The sequence below is a fragment of the Puma concolor genome, chromosome D1 (assembly GCF_028749965.1).
Source record: "Puma concolor isolate L17-30 chromosome D1, mPumCon1.1.hap2, whole genome shotgun sequence".
In the NCBI taxonomy this organism is placed as follows: Eukaryota; Metazoa; Chordata; class Mammalia; order Carnivora; family Felidae; genus Puma; species Puma concolor.
The window spans coordinates 53,304,463-53,327,800 of NC_141676.1; the positions used below are offsets into that span (position 1 = coordinate 53,304,463).

Consider the following 23,338-nt stretch of genomic DNA (forward strand, 5'->3'; position numbering starts at 1 on the left):
TTATGTTACTATTTTATTTTTTTTAATTTAGAAAGTTTTAAATCTTTTGTAATTTACCTCTTAAAGCACACAAAAATGTTTGGTAGATTGTCCACATTGGCCATCACTTTTTTTTTTTTAATTTCTGGATACCCAGAATTTCATATCTATAGGGATTTTAAAGTCACCAAATCTAGAGTCCTCTTGGAATTTCCACTAAAGACTATTTGATAAATAAGAATTCAAGATTTGCTTAATTTCCTCATTGATAAGAAACTATCTTCTACCACTTGGGACAGAAAGCCTCGAGTTCTGTTTCGGATTTTAAAAAGAGACCCTCTCACTTGCCCGCAGTTTTTCCTTGGGCCCATATGGAAACTTTCTGGTGAATTAAATTTCTAGTACTAGCTTCAGTCATTTTAACAATATTCCATTTGGGAGCTTGCAGAACTGATAGTTCTAAAACAGGTATAATATTCACTCCCTTTCCACATAATTTCTCATTTCCTTATACTGTGCTTTCTCCTATATAAGTCCTATTAGGTTACTGATTGTTGCTCACTTTTGCATTTCCTACTGAGTCAAGCAGAATAACAAACACATAAAAGATGTTTAGCAGAAGCATATGAGATAGATTAACAAAATGTGAAATGCAGTAAAATGAGAGAATGAAATGATATGTGGAATGAAGTATATAATAAAATGGAATGTGAGAGGTAAATTTTATATTTAGGAGTGTGGTTCAAATGACTGGTTATCTCTAATACAGTCAAACACTCCAAGCATGGGATTCTCTGGGCACAGTGCTACAAACCTGTTTTTTCTTTCTTTTTGTATTTAAATGCATACATCTTTCTTTCACCTTTGGAAGTATGTAGGTTTATGTAAGAATGTGTGTAGGCTTAGGCAGGTAGGTATGTTTGTGTAGGGTGTACTACTTCAAGGAACCATGAGGACAGGAAACTCAAAGTATCTTTGTTATCTTTTGACTTGCAAGAGAGGCAACATTATATCTTTAGCAATTTCAGGGAGCCCAGCAAAGAACATAAGGCAAGAAGTTGAAGAGTCACATACTGGCAGCTGACTACTAAATGAATAAGACCTCCACTTAGAGGAGACTTTACATAGTACCTTCAAAATATCCATTTAAATGCTTAGCACAAGATGAGTCAGTTAGAGAAAGAAAAGAACTGTATGTATCACTTGCATGTAGAATCTAAAAAATATCAAACCTGTAAAAAACAAAGTAGAATGGTAGTTACCAGAGGATGGAGGGTGGAAGGATAAGATTGATAGTGTTTAAGGGTACAAACTTCATGGGGCGCCTGGGTGGCTCAGTCGGTTAAGCGTCCGACTTCAGCTCAGGTCACGATCTCGCGGTCTGTGAGTTCGAGCCCCGCGTTGGGCTCTGGGCTGATGGCTCAGAGCCTGGAGCCTGTTTCCGATTCTGTGTCTCCCTCTCTCTCGGCCCCTCCCCCGTTCATGCTCTGTCTCTCTCTGTCTCAAAAATAAATAAACGTTAAAAAAAAAAAAAAAAAAAAAAGAAGGGTACAAACTTCAAATGAGTAGTAAATAGGCCATAGAGATCTAGTGCACAGTATAAGGAATACAGGCAACAATATTATACTATAATTATGTAACATGATAAATATTGCTACAACAGCAATCATATTACAATATATAAGTGTAGCAAAGTAATACTTTCTGTACACCTTAAATTTATGCAATAGTGTGTGTCAAATTTATTCAATATGAAAACAGTTTTAGGAGAAGTAATACTTTTGTCTTAGAGTTTTCATTCCATCTTGTGTATAAGAGAATGAGAATGTACACCTTAGATATTCATGTTTGAGAATCCAAAGACGCAGAGATTAATACCCACCAGACTATACATTATTCTAACGGGTACATCATTCCACTAAACATAATTTTGGTGGAAGGTCTGTGGGTTAGCCCAAAACATGTAAAGTGTAGTTCAGTTGTGCATTTAGAAGCGATGCTGAATGGAGAAACTGAGAGAGGAAAATCATTAAACCAACTTTGAGATATAAGTATCTGGCTTTTTTTTTTTTTTCTGTGTGAGGTGATGAATGTTAAAAATGTCTAAGACTTTGATATTTTTCCTCATGAACTTTTATATTACCAAGGAAGATGTCAGTTACACTAAGAACTACAGCTCCAAGTAGAGAGACAAAATTGAGAAAAAGGATAGCTGTAGAGCTTTAAACATTGATTGGAGGAAAGGGTCGTCCAACTCGAGGGAATAGGGACAGGGAGATGCTAGTGCTCATGCCATTAGAACACTGGACAGTCTGATGTCTAACACTGAATAAAGTTGTGTCCAGACCTGTGCTAACTAAGGGGGAGGATTGTGTTAATCTGAAATCAGAGCCCACATGCAGAGATTTGAGGAAAGGGAGAAGTTACTTTCCTGATGAGAAAATTTGTCTCTTATATTAAGACTCTCCTCTTCTCCCCACAGCTGTGGTGGAATGGAGCTGTGTAGAAGTCCTCCCCGCCCCCCTTCCATAAGAGGCAACAGTTGGCTTGTTCTTTGGGCGGAAACATGGCAGAATTAGTAATTCAGGATGATGGATGGTCCAGGAATCATCCAAAGAGAACTAAAGCACCAACTTGAGTTTATCTGGGCTCTTCAACATTTCACTTGTTAACCTAAAAAATAAAACAGAAAGTTATTTTACCACCCAAATGAGTTTATCAAGAATAGCAGAGAATTGCAATGTAGGACATGCTATGGCAAAACCATAGGCAAACCCAACAAACAAAGGAGAGGACCATTATTTTATGGAGATGAAGGAGGAAGCTGAGATAAGTTGTTTTGAACAAAAGTCCATTGGTGAAAGGCAAGAGTTCAGAGTGATGACAATTTCTCATTGGCTGAGTTGCCAGAGAAACTGGGGTGCCAGTTTCTCCTAGGAGATGCAATGTAGGTCTTTCCCTGTTGGGAAATTGACATTTCTTCCTCTATTGATGTTGAATGGTATGGCTCCCCCTTCTGGCTACTGCGCTCTATTTTCATGAGGTTTCCCTTTATTAATTTTCACATACCAAGCATCCTTTTATGGACAACTGGCCATGTCTGCTCCTGTCTCAAAAAGCGTACTCTCTTACTCTGCATATTTTACCCTGAAAGGGCCAAGCATTTAGAATAGCATCTCCCAAATGAGCAAAGTGAGAGATTGAACACAAGCAGAGTGAGTTTGGATTTGGCCTCAATACCACTCAGCTTTATCCTGTTGCTCTGTACTGATGATAGGGTTTAGCTTTCCATCCAAGAGAATTTTCAGAAAGGCGAGGTGAGACATGGAGCAGAGGCTTGAAACTGGTGACCATTAGAAGACTGATAAAATAGATAATGGATTTAATAGTTTGTGCTCAAGGTTTTAATGGGTACAGAGGAGCAACAGACAAGGACAGGAATCTGACTTTGTCTAGGACTATGATATCAGGGAATATGTAACACTTAGACAAAATGAGACAAAAGGGTTTAGGAAAATGAAACAGGGAAGATTTTCTTTTTTTTTCTTTTTTATTAATTTTTTTTAACGTTTATTTGTTTTTGAGACAGGGAGAGACAGCATGAACAGGGGAGGGGCAGAGAGAGAGGGAGACACAGAATCTGAAACAGGCTCCAGGCTCTGAGCTGTCAGCACAGAGCCTGACGCAGGGCTCAAACTCACGGACCACAAGATCATGACCTGAGCCGAAGTTGGATGCTTAACCGACTGAGCCACCCAGGCGCCCCAAAACAGGGAAGATTTTCAATGAGGGAAGAACGTGTGTAAAGTTACAGGGGTGAGGCAAAGCATAAAATTATATAGTGGTGTAGCTGAATTAATGTATTTGTGGAAACAGCAAAATTTGAGCTTAAGAGAGTTATTTTTTGTTCATTTTTTAGCCATAAACTCATGGGAACCACAGATGGATGTTTGAAGGGCATGATATAAATTACATTTTATTCTGGTTATTCTAAAAGAAGCATTGCAGAAGTATTTGAGGGGGTAGGCTAGCAGCAGATGGGTAATTCTAGACTATGGAAGGAATCATACACCAAAGAATGAAATCATATCTGTGGTATTTCAGCTAGACCTAGCCCTTCCTTCTCCCCACTGGCGATGGTCCTGTTTTCTAAAAACACAGGGACCCAGGTGACCAAGATCTTGAGTTACTTATCAGGGATACAGGACACGCAGCACTGTCAATCTATTCTCATGACCTCGCTCGTAATTTTGTCCCTTGGAAATAATTTTGTGCTTTAGGGACCCATAAACTCACCATTATCTCCCTCATTGGACATTTCTTCTGCCCCCAAATGAAACACCCTTGAGACCCTCATCGAAGGCACTAGCTTTTATCTTTAACATTTAGAAAGGAAGTCCATCTGCGATATTTGTATATAGTGGATATCCAGTTAATTCGTTTAACATTTGTTAAAATGACTATTTCTCCCTAGGGCCCATTTAGTTTGCTTTTCTCATCAATCAGGTGGCTATATATATATATATATATATATATATATATATATATATATATCTGGGCCTGTTTCTGGGCTAACTCTTTAATTGGCTGGATTGTCTACCCTTGTGTCAATAGCACACCATCTTAATTCCTAAAGCTCTGTAATATGTTTTGAAATCTGGCAGTCAATATAAGTCATGCAGTTTTGTTCATCTTTAAGACTGACTTTTTCAATTCCCATATGAAGTTTTACATAGGAGTTTGTAAAAAAATGGTGGAGGAGAAACTGCTGGGAATTTGACTGGGATTGCATTGAATCTAGAGATTAACTTTGCAGGAGGGTTGACATCCATACCGTATTAAGTTTTCCAATCCATAACCTCATTTCTGTACGTTATTTAGGTTCCAATTTTGTATCTTTCAGGATAAATATTATGTAATCTTTGTTTAGACTTATTCCTAGATATTAATTTTTCTGATGCTATTGTGAATATGTTCTTTGTTTTCTGTTTATTGTCATACACAGCTAAATTGTGTTTTGCCCATGTTTTGGTTGATAACTCTAATCATGTATTAATTCTAGTATTCTACCTTTGGGTTTTTGAAGTACATAATTATATGCTTTGCAAAATGACAGTTTTATTCCTTTCTTTTCAACGTTTATTTATTTTTGGGACAGAGAGAGACAGAGCATGAACAGGGGAGGGGCAGAGAGAGAGGGAGACACAGAATCGGAAACAGGCTCCAGGCTCTGAGCCATCAGCCCAGAGCCTGACGCGGGGCTCGAACTCACGGACCGCGAGATCGTGACCTGGCTGAAGTCGGACGCTTAACCGACTGCGCCACCCAGGCGCCCCTATTCCTTTCTTTTCAATCCTGCTGCTTGCTATTTGTTTTTTCCAGATTTACTCACTGACTTGACTCTCCAGTGCCATGTTGAAAGGGAGTGGTGATATTGGACCTTTTTGTCTTTTATTTTGTTTCTTATTAAAGGACAAGTCTTTAGCATTTAACCATTGATTGCCTGTGACTTCCGTAGGTGTTTTGGAAATATCCTTTATCAGATCAAGGAAATTCCCTCCTATTTTAATATGCTAAGATTTTTAAATGGGTATTTACTCTGGTCAAATGCTTTTTCTGCTTCTCTTGAGATATTCACATAGTTTAATTTGTTATTCTGTAAATGGAGCAGATCACATTAGTTTTCAAATATTATATTACCCTTGTTTGTGGTCATTTACCATTTTCATATGTCATATGTCATTGCACTCGATTTGCTAATGATTTAAGAAATTTTATATACATGTTCATGTGAGAGATTGATTTCTTTTTTAAAGGTTTCATTTTTATATCTTCAATTTTTTTTATTTTCAAAGTTTTTTTCCCTTTCTTTCTTCCTTCCTTGCTTTTTCTTTCTTTCTCTCTCTCTCCCTTCCTTCCTTCCTTCCTTCCTTCCTTCCTTCCTTCCTTCCTTCCTTCCTTTTTCTTTCTTTTCCTTCCTTCCTTCCTTCCTTCCTTCCTTCCTTCCTTCCTTCCTTCCTTCCTTTTTTCTTAGTAATCTCTACATCCAGCATGGGGCTTGAACTCACCACCCGAGGATTAACTGTTGGATGCTCTTCCAACTGAGCCAGTCAGGTGCCCTTATATTCTTTTCTTGTAATGATATTTCTTCCTCCACTCTTTCATTTTTTAACCTATTTTTGTCTGTATATTTGAAGTGGTGTTTTCATAGGTAACATGTAATTGGGTCTTGCTTTTTATTCAGACTCATATTTTTAGCCTTTCAATTGGGTTGTTTAATTTATTTGCATTTAATTTTATCATTGATATGGTGGGATTTAAATCTACCACCTTGCTACTTGTTTTCTATCCATCACACCTGTTATTTGTTCCATGTTTTCCTGTTTTTATGCTTTATATTGGATTGAGTATTTCTTTTCACTGTGATTCTTTTTCTCTTTTGGTTTATTAGTTATAACTTTTTGTTTTTTTAATTTAGTTGTTGCTTTAGAGTTTACAGTATACATTACTAAGTTACCACAGAGCACCTCAAGTGATGTACCATTTCATATATAGTATGAAAATCTTATAATAGTTTGCTTATTTATTTACCTATGTAATTATCATATCTGGAACTGTTTATTTTTTTCTGCACATCCAGATTTTCATCTGGTATCATTTTCTTTCTGCTCCAAAGAATTCCTCTAATATTATTTTGCAGTTCAGGTCTCCTGATGGTGAATGATTTCAGCTTTGTATGCCTGAAAAAGGATTTTTCTCTCTTTAATTTTTGAAAGATATTGAAATTATTCAGAATTTTCTGAATGTTCAGAATGTTCTGTTTCACTAAATATAGAATTCCAAGTTAACAATTTTTTTTTTTTTGGTACTTTAAAGATGTTGCTTCTCCATATTCTGACTTGAATGGTTTCTAACAAGAAATCTGCTGTTATCCTTAACTTTTCCTCTTTGTATGTAATGTCTTTTTTCCTGTGTTTACTTTTATGATTTTCTCTGTATCATTGATTTTAAGCAATTTGATCATGATACGCCTTGGCATAGTTTTCTTCAGGTTTCTTATCTTTGGGAAATCTTTCTGATGTCTTAATTATTGCTTTCCTTCTACTTTTTTGATTGGTTCTTTTTTTTTTCATTTCATTTTATTTTTTTTTCAATATATGAAATTTATTGTCAAATTGCTTTCCATACAACACCCAGTGCTCATCCCAAAAGGTGCCCTCCTCAATACCCATCACCCACCCTCTCCTCCCTCCCACCCCCCATTAACCCTCAGTTGCTTTGGCTCTCTCCCACTCTAACCTCTTTTAGTTCTTTTTTTTTCAGATGGCATATTTAATCATTGATTTTTATTCTTTCTTCTTTTCATTCATATATAATATATTCCATTTTATCATATGTAATACATTAAAATATGTTAAATGTAATAATATGCATATATGTATATATATTTGACTATAATTTTATTTTTATGTATTCTTTTATGTTTTATATTCATTATCATCAGTTCAAAATATTTTCTACTTTCCACTTTGATTTTTTCTGTTACTCGTAGGTTATTTAGATATGTATAATTTGTATGAAATATGGGATTTCCAGATACATTATTATTGCTTCATAGCTTAATTTCACTGTGGTCAGAGAACATTCTGAATAATTTCAATAGTTTGAAATTCATTGAAAATTTTTTTATGTTTCAGCATTTAGTTGATGTTTTTTTTACTTAAGAATATTAATACTGTTGTTACTGAGTACAATGTTCTGCACATGTCATTTGGGTAAAGTTTGTTAATTACATTCTTCTAATGTTTCATATCTGTATGGATCTTCTTTTTATCAGCTGTTCTATCATCTTTTAGGAGAGTCATGTTGAAATCTCACTGTGATTGTGTATTTATTTCACCTTTTGTTTGTGTTACTGTTTTTGCATTATTTTAATAGAAATTGTGATATTGTTACACTTTCCAATTCATCATTATAATCACTTCATTATTATAAAATGTCCTTCATTATCTCTGGTTATGCTTCCTGCCTTAATGTTTGCATTAATCAGATTAGTATAGCTACTGACATTCTCCTGGTTAGTATTTTCCTGATATATTTTTTCCTTTCTTTTGTTTTCAGTGATTCTGGTGTTTATATTTACAATTTGTCTTTCAGAGGCACCTGGGTGGCTCAGTTGGTTAAGCATCTGACTCTTGATATTGGCTCAGATCACGATCTCATGGTTTGTGGGGTCAAACCCCTCATCAGGCTCTGTACTGATGGCATGGAGTCTACTTTGGATTCTCTCTCTCTCTCTCTCTCTCTCTCTCTCTCTCCCTCCCTCCCTCCCTCCCTCTCTCTCCCTCTCTCTCCCTCCCTCCCTCCCTCTCTCTCCCTCTCTCTCCCTCCCTCCCTCTCTCTGCCCCTATCCCACATGTGCTTTCTCTGTCTCCCTCAAAATAAATGAATAAACATTTAAAAAAGTAAAATGCATCTTTTGTAAGTATTATGGATATATTTACTCTGATAGTCTTAGTCTTGTACTTAGAATATGTGCTCTATCTACATAAATGCAATTGCTGATTGCTTTATAGCTACCATCTTATTATTTGTATATAACCTCAAATATATTAATTTCCTTCTACTTTCTTGTCTTATTTTGGATTAATGAAATTTTATGCAATCTTGTTTAGTATTATTTTGGTGACGATCCCAGCATAAAATCAGTCAAGATGATATTCTTGACTTACTAGTCTATTTAAGTATACTGTTTGAAGTACTCAGGATTCCATATAGTTGTTTTCCTTTCAGTGACATATTTTCCCTGTGTGAAAAACTTAATATAAATTAATGATAAAATAAATCATCATAAAGTACTCATTTTAAAAACAATTTTTTCTAGAGTGTAGCTAATATATAAGATGAAGTCATTTCATAAGTCTGATGTCATTTGTCTTTCTCAAGGGTCTTTTAGTTACATCCTCTGAGTCTCTGATTGATATTTCTTTCTATTACAAGTAATACATCTCAGTTCATGTAACTTGCAAATGCCTCAAAAGAAACTATGAGCTAATCACTGCTCTTTCACTTCATCTGAGTATAAATTCAGAAATCTCTTTTTACATTAGAAATGTGTGTGTGCATCTGCACAGAGGCAGGAACCCATGGGAGCAGGATGCCCAAACAAACTCTTCATGTTTCCAGCCACAGGAGAGTGGCTGTTATAGAGACATCTTTATAAAGTCATCCAGGGGCCAAAGCCACAATACTTTGGTTTCTCTTCAGATCACATAAATATCTCCTGTTTTACCAAAGTCATATGCAGTGGGCTAGTGAGAGGTTGAGAAGTCACACTTTGCCTGACAGCAGCTGGATGATCAAACTGCCGTTTGGGGCAGAATTTCTCTGTAGGTATTTTGGAAACAGTATGTTGGAAAGCCAAGCATAAGTGACACTTTTGAGTTTGCACTTCAATTTAATTCACTGCTCATATAGAAGAATGTTATTGTATCCTCAGATGTTGGTATGTGAAGACCTGAAGATCACCCAGTGTGTGAGCATGAACACATTAGGTTGCGGGTCAGCTGAGCTCACAGAAGGTCAGCTCAGCTTTGTCTCTGATTTGATTATTTGAGGCATATTTTAAGTGTCTGGATTTGTGCCAACTGCCACAAAGAAAAATGATGCGTACCTTTTTCTTGACTTTAATGAGCTTTGGTCCTCCTAGGAAAGGTGCCTAAGAACTATAGATCCAGGCAGAGGGATAAAACCATGAAACAGGAACCTATAGAATTCCCAGGGTGTCCCTGGGAGGATGATAACTTTCAAATTGGGAGATCAGAGATTGGCCAGAATTGTGGTCAAATTTAAGTAAAGATAATGGGAGAAGCAGTCAATGTAATGTCTGAAGCTGAGCAGAGCTGAGGCTAGGGGTGGCTGAACTGAGGTGGCAGTCTTGGATTAGGGTTAGCCTAAATCAGTGGTTAGGCCAGTTAATGACAGTTGGATGTAGCTTTATCATTCTCAAAGTATTGTCCCTGGAAAAGCAGCATAGGCATTACCTGGGAACTTGTTAGAAAGGTGAATTCTTGGCTTTTCTCCCCAAACTACAAAATAGGTAACTGGAGATTGGTATCAGCAATCTGTGTTTCAACGAGCTCTCCAGGTGATTCTCATACACACCCACATTTGAGAACCACTGGTCTAGATAAAAGAAAAGCCTGATAAGAAGCCCGCACTATATATTGAAGAAAAAAAAAAAATGGAGAGCTCTAAATATCGATTTGGAGGTGTGTGTGTGTGTGTGTGTGTGTGTGTGTGTGTGTGTGTGTGTGTGTGTATATTCAGGGGCACCCAAACAACATGCGCCAAAATTCATCTGTAAGGGATGGTGGGATGGTTTTTCCTCTGCCTCAGAGGAGAACAACAGCAGAACCTGGCAACTTCTTCCCATCAGGGTCCAGGATGGTTAAGAAGATCCTTGAAGAGAACTGAAGCTCCAGTTAGTGCAGCATCCTGTCCTTGGGCATGTTTATTCCTTTAGTTCTTCTCTTGTTCTTGAAGCCTCATTTCCTTATTTTTTCTCCTTTACCCAGGAAGTATAATGGTTTTTATTTTGTTATTTTTAAGCAGCTACTTACCGAATACAGATGCAAATAAGATAATGCACAGGTAACTTTTGTATTTATTGTTTCCACCCCTAGGTTTCACCACTAATTGTTTTTTTTTTCCTTTCCCATTCTGCTTTGTTCTGCTTTTTAGTGAGTATTAAGCAAGACTGCCAGTGGTTCACAGTACATCAAGATATGGAGATGCTAATTAAAAGAGTCAAGGGTATTATGATGCTTTCAACAATCTGTCAGTTTCATATATCTGACTTGTACTTATTGAGTGCCTTTTATGTCAGCAGGTGCAGGGCGCTTTTCTCTGTGCTATTATAAAAAGATAAGATTTCATTGCTGACAAATGGAGCACAGACTTTTTGGCAGACAAATAGGACATACCATTTGTATAGGAGAGTGTTATTAATGCTTTAATAGCAGCATGCTCAGGAAGTTAAAGGATCATAGGGAAACAATGGAAAGGGGAGGCATCTAACCATGGATGCAGAAAAAGTAACAAGAAAAACCATTTCTAAGAGCTATAACTCTTGTTCCAGATAGAATGCAACAAGAAGAAGTTAGTTATTTGAGGGCAAGAGAGTTGATTCTAGGAGAAGGAGATGACATGTAAAAACACAGAGTTGAGACAAAGAGCAAAGCATGTTCTGTCAGTGGCTGGGTTTATGTGTGGAGTTGGAATATACTCGTGAAGGGAGTTATTTTTTATTCATAAGGTTATGAATGCTAAGGACATTGTTTTAACAAAGAGTCACTTGTACAATTTAAATTGTAGACATATTTCATGTCAACAGAATTGTGGAGAAACATGACAGCCTAGAAAAAAAGCAGATACATCAGTTAGGAGATTGTTAATGAAACAGTCAAACCCTGAATTCATGTCTTTCCTTTCAGCCAGTTGCAGGCCCACCTGCCAGTCATGGTACTATTTCTCAACAACACAGGCACCCAGGTGACTGAATTCCTGATGATTTGCTTCCCAGGAATGCAGGAAACACAGCACTGGCTATCTGTAGTCCTTGCTCCCCTCCTGGTTTTGGCTTTGGGGGCCAACTTTGTGTTATTACTCACCATTCGGCAAGAGACATCTCTGCACGAACCCATGTACTACCTGCTTGCCATCCTCTCCGTGCTGGATATCATCCTCTGCCTCACTGTCATCCCCAAGGTCAGACCCCTTCTGGATTGACTTCCAAGTATTCAGTTATTTTTCTTTAAATAGTAGTTTGTTTTGCTGCTATAAATCCTACTACCCCTGAAGGACAATCCTCAGTGAGTGGTCCATACCATCACACAGGGTCTGTCACAGCTCCCAGATATGTCCCCTCTCATTCTCAGTGTCCATTTTTAAAATTTTTTAATTATTTTTAAAAATATTTTATTGTCAAATTGGTTTCCATATAACACCCAGTGCCCATCCCAACAGGTGCCCTCCTCAATTCCCATCACCCACTTTCCCCTCCCTCCCACCCCCCATCAACCCTCAGTTTATTCTCAGTTTGCATCCTTCCCTCTCTGTAACTTTTTTCCCCCTTCCCCTCCCCCATGGTCTTCTGTTAAGTTTCTCAGGATCCACATAAGAGTGAAAATATATGCTATCTGTCTTTCTCTGTATGACTTATTTCACTTAGCATCACACTCTCCAGTTCCATCCACGTTGCTACAAAAGGCCAGATTTCATTCTTTCTCATTGCCAAGTAGTATTCAATTGTATATATAACCACTTCTTTATCCATTCATCAATTGATGCACATTTAGGCTCTTTCCATAATTTAGCTACTGTTGAAAGTGCTGATATAAACATTGGGGTACAAGTGCCCCTATGCATCCGCACTCCTGTATCCCTTGGGTAATTTCCTAGCAGTGCTATTGCTGGGTCATAGGGTAGATCTATTTTTAATTTTTTGGGAAATCTCCACACTGTTTTCCAGAGTTGCTGCACCAGTTTGCATTCCCACCAATAGTGCAAGAGGGTTCCTGTTTCTCCACATCCTCTCCAGCATCTATAGTCTCCTGATTTGTTCATTTGAGCCACTCTGATTGGCGTGAGGTGATATCTGAGTGTGGTTTTGATTTGTATTTCCCTGATGAGGAGCGACGTTGAGCATCTTTTCATGTGCCTGTTGGCCATCTGGATGTCTTCTTTAGAGAAGTGTCTATTCATGTTTTCTGCCCATTTCTTCACTGGGTTATTTGTTTTTCGGGTGTGGAGTTTGGTGAGTTCTGTATAGATTTTGGATACTAGACCTTTGTCCGATATGTTATTTGCAAATATCTTTTCCCATTCCATCAGTTGCCTTTTAGTTTCGTTGATTATTTCTTTTGCAGTACAGAAGCTTTTTATCTTCATGAGGTCCCAATAGTTCATTTTTGCTTTTAATTCCCTTGCCTTTGGAGATATGTCAAGTAAGAAATTGCTGCAGCTGAGGTCAGAGAGGTTTGTTCCTGCTTTCTCCTCTAGGGTTCTGATGGTTTCCTGTAGTGTCCATTTTTTAAAGATTTAATTCTTTCCCAACTGACAGGCCCTCTCTCAATGTCTGAGTCAATGATATTCCAAGTTTTTACATTCTTTTTACTTCTAGGGAGATTTTCCTTGACTCAGAATGATCCCACCTTTACATCCAAGAGCTGTAGAATTTACTTTCTAAAGTGTAACTGGATGTATGTTTATGTCATATACTGAGATAGGAAGCAGAATTGAAAGAGATTTCTTTTATGTCTAGAGAAGGTGAAGAGTATCCAAATGTAAATATTGAACTTACTGAGTTTGGTGTTCTTGTGATGCATTCAACTGGAGTTTGGGTAAGAAATCTGGGGATCAAGAGAAGACAGGCTAGAAGTAAACATTAAACAAGAGGCATGGTCTATAGATGGGGAGAAAAGGGTACAAATAAGGCTCTACCTGGGATGCACATAGAAGGTATTTGAAATTAAGATACTGTCCCAGCTGGGATTATAGGGCTGTGGTTTGGGGATACAGATGGTTGAAGCCATTGAAAGTTTCCCCCAAGGTTAGGTACCGTAGGGTGGGAATGAATACAATTTTTGAGAATAATGATTCTGGCAGGTCCTACTCATCTTCTGGTTCAACATGAAGACCATCAGCCTTGCAGGCTGCTTTCTGCAGATGTTCATCATGAATACATTCCTTCCTATGGAGTCTTCCACCTTCCTGGTCATGGCCTATGACCGCTATGTGGCCATTTGCCATCCTCTGCACTACCCGTCCATCATCACTGAAAAATTTGTCATTTATGCAGCCATCTTCATTGTCTTCCGCAATTTTCTGGCCACACTACCCACACCAGTTCTGGCTGCCAGGCTCAACTACTGTGCCAGCAATGTGGTGGAGAACTGTATCTGTGCCAACATTTCTGTAGCAAAGCTCTCCTGTGGGGATATTCACCCAAATAAGCTCTACCAATTTGTGAGTGTTTGGTGTCTACTGGGTTCTGACCTAGTGCTCATCTTACTATCCTACTGCTTCATCCTGAGGGCTGTTAAACGTCTGCAGTCAGGAGGTGCAGCAACCAAAGCCTTGAGTACTTGTGGTTCCCATCTCATTCTTATACTTTTCTTCTATACATTGCTGCTTGTCTTCATCTTCACAAACAAGGCAGAAAAGAAGGTGCCCTCAGAGGTACCCATTCTTCTCAATGTCTTGCACCACCTCATTCCACCAGCCCTGAACCCCATTGTTTATGGAGTACGAACCCAGGAAATCAAGCAAGGTATTCTCAAACTATTCAAGTACCGGTTTTGAGAGATATGAGTCAAAGATCCAGGATTATGAAAGTCTGTTTTAGTGATAGATTCATCTAAATGCCCCGAGAAACACATATGACATCCATGCTGCTACCCTCATCTTGAACTTAAACCTTCTGCAGACACTGTCATAATATTTACCCTCATTATCGCCTCCTCAAATCCTCACTGAACATATGTTTAGGCAACAATTACCTTTTTATTCTAACCCGTTGCCATCATGATCCTTCAATACCCATTCATTAAATAATTATTTAATACTTTCCACATACTTCTTAGTCTTTACATTCTGAGTAACTGTCACATTTAATTCCTAGGGCAAGGATGAGACATCACTTTAAATATAACATGGGGGATGTGGGTAGGAACAGGGGAACCAATGAAGACAATATTTTCTTAAATGTTTTATTTATTTTTGAGAGAGAGTGTGTGTGAGCAAGGAAGGGGCAGAGAGAGAGGGAAAGAAGATCCAAAGCAGGCTCTACACTGAAAGCAGTGAGCCTGATGTGGGTCTCGAACTCATGAACCTGTGAGATTATGACCTGAGCCAAAGTCAGACACTCAATTTACTGAGCCACCCAGGCACCCCACTCAACCCACTGAGCCTCCCAGAGACCCCAAGACTTAATTTAAGTAATCCAGGTGAAATGTAATAATGGCTTGGATTAAGGTGATGAGTAAAAATTGAAGTTATGGGTCAAAGATTTGCTGAGAGTCCATAAGTAGGATACAAAAGATGGAGAGGAGTAAAGGATGACTCCAAGCCTTTTTTTCTTAAGTTTTTATGTAAATTCCAGGTAGTTAACATTCAGTGTAATATTAGTTTCAGGTGTACAATATAGTGATTCAACACTTCCATACAACACCCCAGTGCTCATCACAAGTGCACTCCTTAATCGCCATTACCTATTTCACCCATCTGCCCTCCCCCACCTCCCCTCTGGTAATCATCAGTTTGTTCTCTATAATGAAGAGTCTGCTTCTTCAAGGCTGTTTGCAAAACAGTTGGAAAGGCAGAATTGCCATTAACTGAGGAGCCAGTTTTATATGTGATATCAGAAATTTGGCTTTGGACACCTAACTCTATTTCCATACCAAACTCCTTCAAATGACTGTACTTTTAAAATGACTGTTAAATATCCAAATAGAGAAGTAAAAGTAAGCAACTATACATATAGCACTATTCAGGGACCAGATTTAAGCTAGCGACAGAAGTTTGAGTCATCGGAGTATATAGGTAGGATTTAAATCCTATTTAGATGAGTGATATGAATTATGTTGATGAATTATCCACTTATTTCTATACCTTTCTTCAAGAAACTTATTGATGTGTTGGGTATCCTGGATCCATACTTGTTTGCCACTCCCAAAAGAATACAATCTCATTGAAATCAGAAGCTCTTTAATTCTTCTTTGTATCTGGCATTTTGTCTGGCACATAGTAGGTGCTTTTTCAGTGAATAATTTTGACTGTCTCAAAACTTTTGATCACATTATGTGGCATCTGGATTATGGAATATTGATCTAAAAATAGTACTATTTTGGGTGCCTGGGTGGCTCAGTCAGTTGAACATCTGACTCCTGATTCTGGCTCAGGTCATGATCCCAGGGTTGTGGGATCAAGCCCATGCTCATCATACAGCCTGCTTAGGATTCTCTTTCTCTCTCTCTGTCTCTCTCTTCCTTATTCTCTTCTCCCCCACTCAGGCATGCTCTCTCTCTCTCTCTGTCTCAAATAAAAAAAACAAAAAGCACAACCCACCCCCAAATAGTACTATTTGTTGATGAAATTTCATATGCTGGTTTCAGCAAACATTAAAAGTTATGTCATTTTTGTTAGAATAAAAGCATTCATTAACATAATTTAGCAGAGTAATGGACTTCTTATATTCAAAATAGAGGATACAACTTTGTATTTTATTTTTTAAATGTTTATTTTGAGAGAGAGACAGTGTGAGCAGGGGAGAGGGGCAGAGATGGAGAGAGAATCCCAAACAGGCTCTGCACTTATAGTGTGGAGCCCTATGTGGGGCTCAAGCTCATGAACCATGAGATCATGATCTGAGATGAAACCAAGAGTCACTTAACTGACTGAGCTACCCAGGCACCCCAGAGGATACAACTCTAACATTTAAAGAGTTGCAAAAACGTAAGCAGTAAGTTCCTTGACATTAGTCTTGGCAATGGTTTTTTGGATCTGATACCAAAAGCAAAGGCAACAAAAGCAAAAATAAACTATTGGGACTACATCAAACTAAAAAGCTTCTGTACAACAAAGGAAATCATTGACAAAATGAAAAGGCAACCTATTAAATAGGAGGAAATATTTGCAAGTCATATATCTGATAAGGGGATTAATATTCAAAATATATAACAAACTCATATAACTCAAAAGCAAAACAAAACAAAACAAAGCAATAACATCTGATTAAATAATGGACAGAGGATCTAATAGACATTTTTCCAAAGAAGACATACAGATGGCCAACAGGTACGTCAAAAGGTGCTCAACATCACTAATTATCAAGGAAATGCAAATCAAAACCACAATGAGATACCACCTCACACCTGTTAGAATAGATATTGTCAAAAAGGTAAGATTTGTAAGTGATGAATCACTGGGTTCCATTCCTGAAACCGATGCTACACTGTATGTTAATTAATTTGAATTTAAATAAATAAATTTAAAATAAAAATAAAAAGATAAGAAATAACAAGTGTTATTTCTGTGGAGAAAAGGAACTCTTATGTACTGTTGGTGAGAATGCAAACTGGTGCAGCCACTGTGGAAAACAATATGGAGGTTCCTCAAAAACTTAAAAATAGAACTACCCATGGGGCACCCTGTTGGGTTAGTTGGTTAAGTATTGACTCCTGATTTTGGTTCAGGTCATGATCTCATGGTTCGTGAGTTTGAGCCCCATATTGGGCTCTGTGTTGGAAGTGTGGAACATGCTTGGGATTCTCTCTCTCCCTCTCTCTACCCTTCCCTCCCCCCAAATAAATAAATTAAAAAAAAAATAGAACCACTCAATGATCCCTCAATTCCACTGCTGGGCATTTATCTGAGGAAAATGAAAACACTAACTGGAAAAGGTACATGCACTGCCATGTTCATTGCAGAATTATTTATAATAGCCAAGAGATAGAAACAATCTAAATGCACACTGGCAGATAAATGGATAAAGAAAATGTGATACAGGGGCGCCGGGGTGGCGCAGTCGGTTAAGCGTCCGACTTCAGCCAGGTCACGATCTCGCGGTCCATGAGTTCGAGCCCCGCTTCAGGCTCTGGGCTGATGGCTTGGAGCCTGGAGCCTGTTTCCGATTCTGTGTCTCCCTTTCTCTCTGCCCCTCCCCCGTTCATGCTCTGTCTCTCTCTGTCCCAAAAATAAATAAAAAAACGTTGAAAAAAAAAAAAGAAAATGTGATACATATACACACACAATGGAATATTATTCAGCCAAAAAAAATGCAATCTTGCCACCTGTGACAACATGGATGGGCCTTGAGGGGATTATGCTAAGTGAGATATGTCGGATAGGGAAAGACAAATACCATATGATCTTACTTACATGTGAAATCTAAACAAACGGCAAACAACTCCTCCCCTTCCTGAGCTTATAGAAACAGAGAACGGATTGATAGTTGCCAGAGGTGGGGGGAATGGGTGAAATGGGTGAAAGGGGTCAAAAGGTACAAACTTTCAGTTATAAGGCAAGTAAGTCATGGGCATGTATGGTTAATAAAACTATATTGTATATTTGAAAGTTGCTGTGAGTGAAGATCTTAAAAGTTCTCATCATAAAAAAAAAATGTAACTATGTATGGTGATAGATGTTAGGTAGACTTGCCATGGTGATCATTTCGCAATATATACAATAGAAAATCGTTATATTGTACACCTAAAATTAATATACTGTTATGTAAATTGTACCTCACTAAAAATATAAATTAAGTAAAGACATTAATACAGCAAGATGTTATTAAATATGTAGTCAATAGAAAACTTGAAACCACTCGGTAGCCAGGCTGAATGTGCCGCTGTCCCTGCCACCCCATCTGAGATCCTGGAATACCTGGTAAGGTGTATGGGAAAAGGTAATTGTTTTAGGTCTCCTTTATTTACAGCTACCCTAGCCAGATTTAATAATGTTCTCTTCAGCTCAGATCTGCCTCCACTGGCATCCAGTCTAGGAGTAATGAGGATGAAATTATGCAATCAATCAATATTAAAAGAAGATGCTTAATGTTGAGCACCATTCCAATTAAATTTTCCCAAGATATAATGTTCTCTGTGCTGTAGCATTCCATCTATAGTACCATTATAATAATAGGTCCAGAATTTGAGCTCCAGCCTCTTCTCCTGTATGTCTCTGGTTTGTAGGATTGTGTCCCTGCTGTGGTTCTGATGTGAGTTCCCATTTACTAGCTCTACATTGATCTCTAGTCCTTTGCCAGGTCTTGACTGATAGCCACCTGTTTTCTTTCTAAATTTTATTTTTTAACTGTTTAAAGTTTATTTATTTGTGTCTTTTGAGAGAGGGAGAGAGAGGGAGCAGCTGGGGGAGGGGCAGGGAGAGAAGCACCGGCAGTGCAGAACCCCAATGCGGGGCTTGAACACATGAACCACGAGATCGTAACCTGAGCGAGTCGAATTCTTAACTGACTGAGCCACCCAGGCATCCTGATAGTCACCTTTTAATAGCCATTTGTTCTTTGTCACAGGCCCTGCTGCTTGCAGATCTCCCCTGTGGCCACTGCCCTGGGCTTCTGCCCCACCCTCTCTATGGCTGTATTCCACCTACCTGTTAGGGGAGGAGGCAAGGTGTTGGAAAAGCATGGAAGTTTCTTTGCGTCTCTTGTCTCTGAAATGCAGCCAGATCAACACTAAACCATCTTGCACACCTAGAAAACTGATTTGATGATTAACCGAGCCAGGTACGCGGCTCAGAGAGGTGAACAGGGGAAGAGAGAAGCCGTGGAGGGCAGGGAGCTGTTTTTGCTTGTGGATAGAGGATGGAGACAGGTGGGTGTGGGTGGGTGGGTGTGGGGAGAGTATGGGAAAAGCACCCCTCCCCACCTCCCCATCCCCCCCAAAAGCAGCTGGAGAGACAGTGGAAAAGTGGAAACAGGGGCGCCTGGGTGGCGCAGTCGGTTAAGCGTCCGACTTCAGCCAGGTCACGATCTCGCGGTCCGTGAGTTCGAGCCCCGCGTCAGGCTCTGGGCTGATGGCTCAGAGCCTGGAGCCTGTTTCCGATTCTGTGTCTCCCTCTCTCTCTGCCCCTCCCCCGTTCATGCTCTGTCTCTCTCTATCCCAAAAATAAATAAACGTTGAAAAAAAGAAAAAAAAATATAATTTATTAAAAAAAAAAAAAAAAAAGAAAAGTGGAAACAGCCACAGGGACTGAACAAAAAAAGGGAGAAAGGAGAAAGGAGAGGGTTTGCCTATCTAAAGGCAAAACATGGTTTCATAGACTCTTAGAACAAGCAATACGTTTTAAAATAACTAGTTCACTGTCTTCATGTAACAGATGAAGATGCTGAAACTCAGTGAGGCTACTGATTTGTTTCCAGTCACAATCTTGTATGCGGTTGTGCAAGTACTAGAGTTCAGAACTTCTAACTCACCATCTCAGGAATTTTCTCTTTTGTAAGTTGCTTACTGTGCTTATTTATACCTCATTTCTTTCCACCTTCTTCTATGTAGAAGGAAATATTTCTTCAATTTTATAGGGCCTAGATTGCTTTATATTCTGTCTAAAAAATAGCATATGCATTCCTCAATGATTGCATATTTGTTCTGTGCATCTTTGTGCCCTCAAACTGTAACAAAGTTTCTATACCAGAGCAGTTGCCTAGGAAATCTTTGCTTAATTAATAGTAGGCCCTAATAGCTTAAAGTTTCATTGCTGGGACATCTTCTGATGCTGTGACATGTTAGTACACCAAAGCAGAAACCTATATGCACATTGCAGAGTGAGTCTTCGAATTCTGAAGATGAAGCTTCAAGCACAGACACTGGTGTGAGGACACCAAAGAAGAGGCTTTGTGTGATAACTTCTCTGAAACCCAGTAAATCTCATTTCTCCACATGTGAGCAATTCTTGCAAGAGCTCTAGCCCTCTGAGGGTTGCATCAGAAAAGGCACATTCTTTGCTTGGGCAAAGATGGGAAGAGAAGAAAATTACTGGCTTAGTTGGAGGTAATGGAAAGAGATTTACTTATGGACTCTAGCTATTATTCATCACTCAGAGCTGACATTTAAATACTGTGGTCTTTTTCAACTGCATTATGCAACTAGGTTAAAAACAGTAATAAATTAATAACAATGTTACAACCAAGGGCATTAATACCCACAGTTTTATATTTAAAAAATTACTTGTATAGAAATAGTAAATACAGTATTAACTGGGATTTATTTCTCAACTATAGAGTTCATCCTCCTGAGTTCTCATATTTCAGACAGAATAGAACTCCAAAGATTGGGAAAAATTTTTAAAAAGTCACAGAAATGAGAGATTTTTCTTGGGGGAGCATTAGAATTTGAAGCAGAGGGATAGAGTCAAGAAATTGTTTCAGATTTAAATTTATTTCTTTCCTTGAACTTACTATCTCAATTTATTTGAGCTATGAGTTTCAACCCAATTTTCCATTAACTGATTTATAAGTCATCATGTATTAGAAATGCAGAGATCCTATTGTCCTTATTACCACCCTTTCTTCAATAATCTCTGGATTCCTTGCTTGATCTCCTGGGTTTGCACTCCATAAACTATAGGGTTGAGGGCTGCAGGGATGACATGGTGGAGGACGTTGAGCAGGACTGGCACATTGGGTGAGAACTTCTTCTTCACCACATGAGTGAGCACGAAGACCAGAAGGATGGTGCTGAAGAAGAGGATAAGGATGAAGTGGGAGCCACATGTGCTCAGGGCCTTGGCCACAGCACCCTCTGCCTTGAGTCTCAGCACCGCTCGCAGTATGAGGGTGTAGGAGAGGAAGATGAGGATGAGGTCGGATCCTAGCAGTGTCCAGCCTCCAGCAAACTGGAGGAGGCGATTGATGGTGACATCATCACAGGAGAGCCTGGAGACAGACATACTGGCACAGATGCAATTCTCAATGACATTTCTCTCACAGTAATGGAGCCGGGCAGAGAGGATGGGAATGGACACAGTAAGAAGTGCATTCCTGGCCAAAATAAAGACAGCAGCCTTGACTACAAATTGGTCAGTGATGATGGATGGGTACCTCAGTGGTTGGCAGATGGCTACATAGCGGTCATAGGCCATGACCATGAATGTGCAGGACTCCATGGCAAAGAAGCAATTCATGATGTACATCTGGAGGAAGCAGGCATGGAAACTGATGGACTTGAGGTCAAACCAGAAGATGGCCAGGACCTTGGGGATGACAGTGAGGCAGACAACAATGTCCAGCAGGGAGACAATACTGAGCAGGTAGTACATGGGCTGGTGTAGAGAGACCTCCAGCTGGATGGTGATTAGGAGAATAACATTAGCCCCCATGGCCAGGAGGAATAGGAGGCTGAGGGGCAGGGACAGCCAGAGCTGCCAGCTGGGGGACCTGACAAAACAATTCAGGAGAAAGTCTGAAACGCTAGTGGAGTCATTTCCATGAGTTGTCATCTTGTGGATTCTGTTTCTACAGATTTTCTTTGATGATCTAAAAAATTAGGATCAAAATTAACCTCTGACTGTGGTTAAAATGAAAGAAAAAAATTCGACTTCATTGGATGTAACTTATGGCTCCAGCAGGTTATTTTGCCTTAACTGGGGATTTTGTATGTTACATACAGAAAAAGAAATTCATTTAAATCTTCAGCAAATTTTGTTTCTCCTCATTTCCTGAATATTTCTAATTTCTTAATGAAACAATCTTATAAAATCGAATTAGTAATTTCAGTTAGCTAGGAGCAGCATCTTTACTTTTGAACATTGTGATAAAATAGACCCCCTGATTTCAGCAATGTGAAGGTGGTGAGATTGGTCTTCAGTAATTCCTCTCTCAATCCCTCTACCCAGTTGCCTAGATAATGTCCCCAATTTCCACAGCAGGTACTGCTCAGTGTTGTCACTCCTTTCTTTCTGTGTGCTTTTTATTTACCCTTTATATACAGGAGACACAAAGATTATCTTTGTTCTCAAGGAAGTGACAATCCACTGGGGGTGATAAGGTTAAATAAATAAAAAGACAATGGTAAGAATCATGACAGAGCAGTATGCAGAATATTTTGGGAGGGGGTAGGTGAAGATGAACTTCATTCACGTGAAAGTGAAGTGTTCCCAGGACTCCTTGCCTGCTGACTTTTAAAAGCAAGTCCAAAGAAAGCCATGAAAAAGAGTTGCCTGTTGCAGTGAGAGATGCCTGCAACATGTTTGAGATCAGCATATCTGGAGTCTTAAAAATCATGCTGTGTAGGGTCCCTAGATTTGTCCACCTGGTACTGGTGTTCTGTTCAGATGTCATCCCATGTGTGGAAATTACTCTGGTTCCTCAGTATTTAAACTTAACTGTTTTGCATTTGTTTAGCTAGCAAGAAAATAAAAATGTCTGCAGTGTATTCAATGGATTATCAATACTTACTAGGCACTGTGTTAATATATATTTGGAGCATTATCTCACTTGAGATTAAAACAACTATGTGAGGTATGTCTTTCCTGACTTTACAAATGAGGTGAAGAAAGGTTGAGAAAATCCCAAGATCACTTACAATAATAGTCTAGATGCAAAGTTCTATTTCATTTAAAACCCAATTTTTAGCCATCTATACTGTACTACTTCTAATCAGCAAAGGAACATTGGTTAGATAGTCTGTCAGAATTCCTGAGCCGTATAATGCCATGATATTGTGTTTGGTTCTTCAATCTCTGTAAAAAGAAACCTATCCCCCTAGGGTAACAACAATTTTTGAAAGTTGATTACCATAGTAGAGAGGCATTTTTGGAATGGAGGCTGAGTTGATAAGAA

At 38.7% G+C, this 23,338-nt stretch overlaps 3 protein-coding genes across 4 annotated transcripts in view; 2 read left to right on the forward strand and 1 right to left on the reverse strand.

Moving 5' to 3' along the window:
- The window catches only part of LOC147576692 (olfactory receptor 52L1), a 455,531-nt gene that overhangs the window by 195,682 nt on the left and 236,511 nt on the right, over nucleotides 1–23,338 (forward strand). The gene's annotated exons all lie outside the window — the stretch shown is intronic.
- LOC112864970 (olfactory receptor 56A4-like) lies at nucleotides 8,838–15,814 on the forward strand. Its single transcript, XM_025927987.2, has 2 exons — nucleotides 8,838–11,748; nucleotides 13,648–15,814. Exons 1-2 carry the CDS (start codon nucleotides 11,500–11,502, stop codon nucleotides 14,341–14,343), a joined length of 945 nt encoding a protein of 314 aa, XP_025783772.2. The 5' UTR covers nucleotides 8,838–11,499; the 3' UTR covers nucleotides 14,344–15,814.
- On the reverse strand, nucleotides 21,055–21,996 carry LOC112865235 (olfactory receptor 56A3-like). The gene has a single exon (XM_025928274.2). It carries the CDS (start codon nucleotides 21,994–21,996, stop codon nucleotides 21,055–21,057), a length of 942 nt encoding a protein of 313 aa, XP_025784059.2.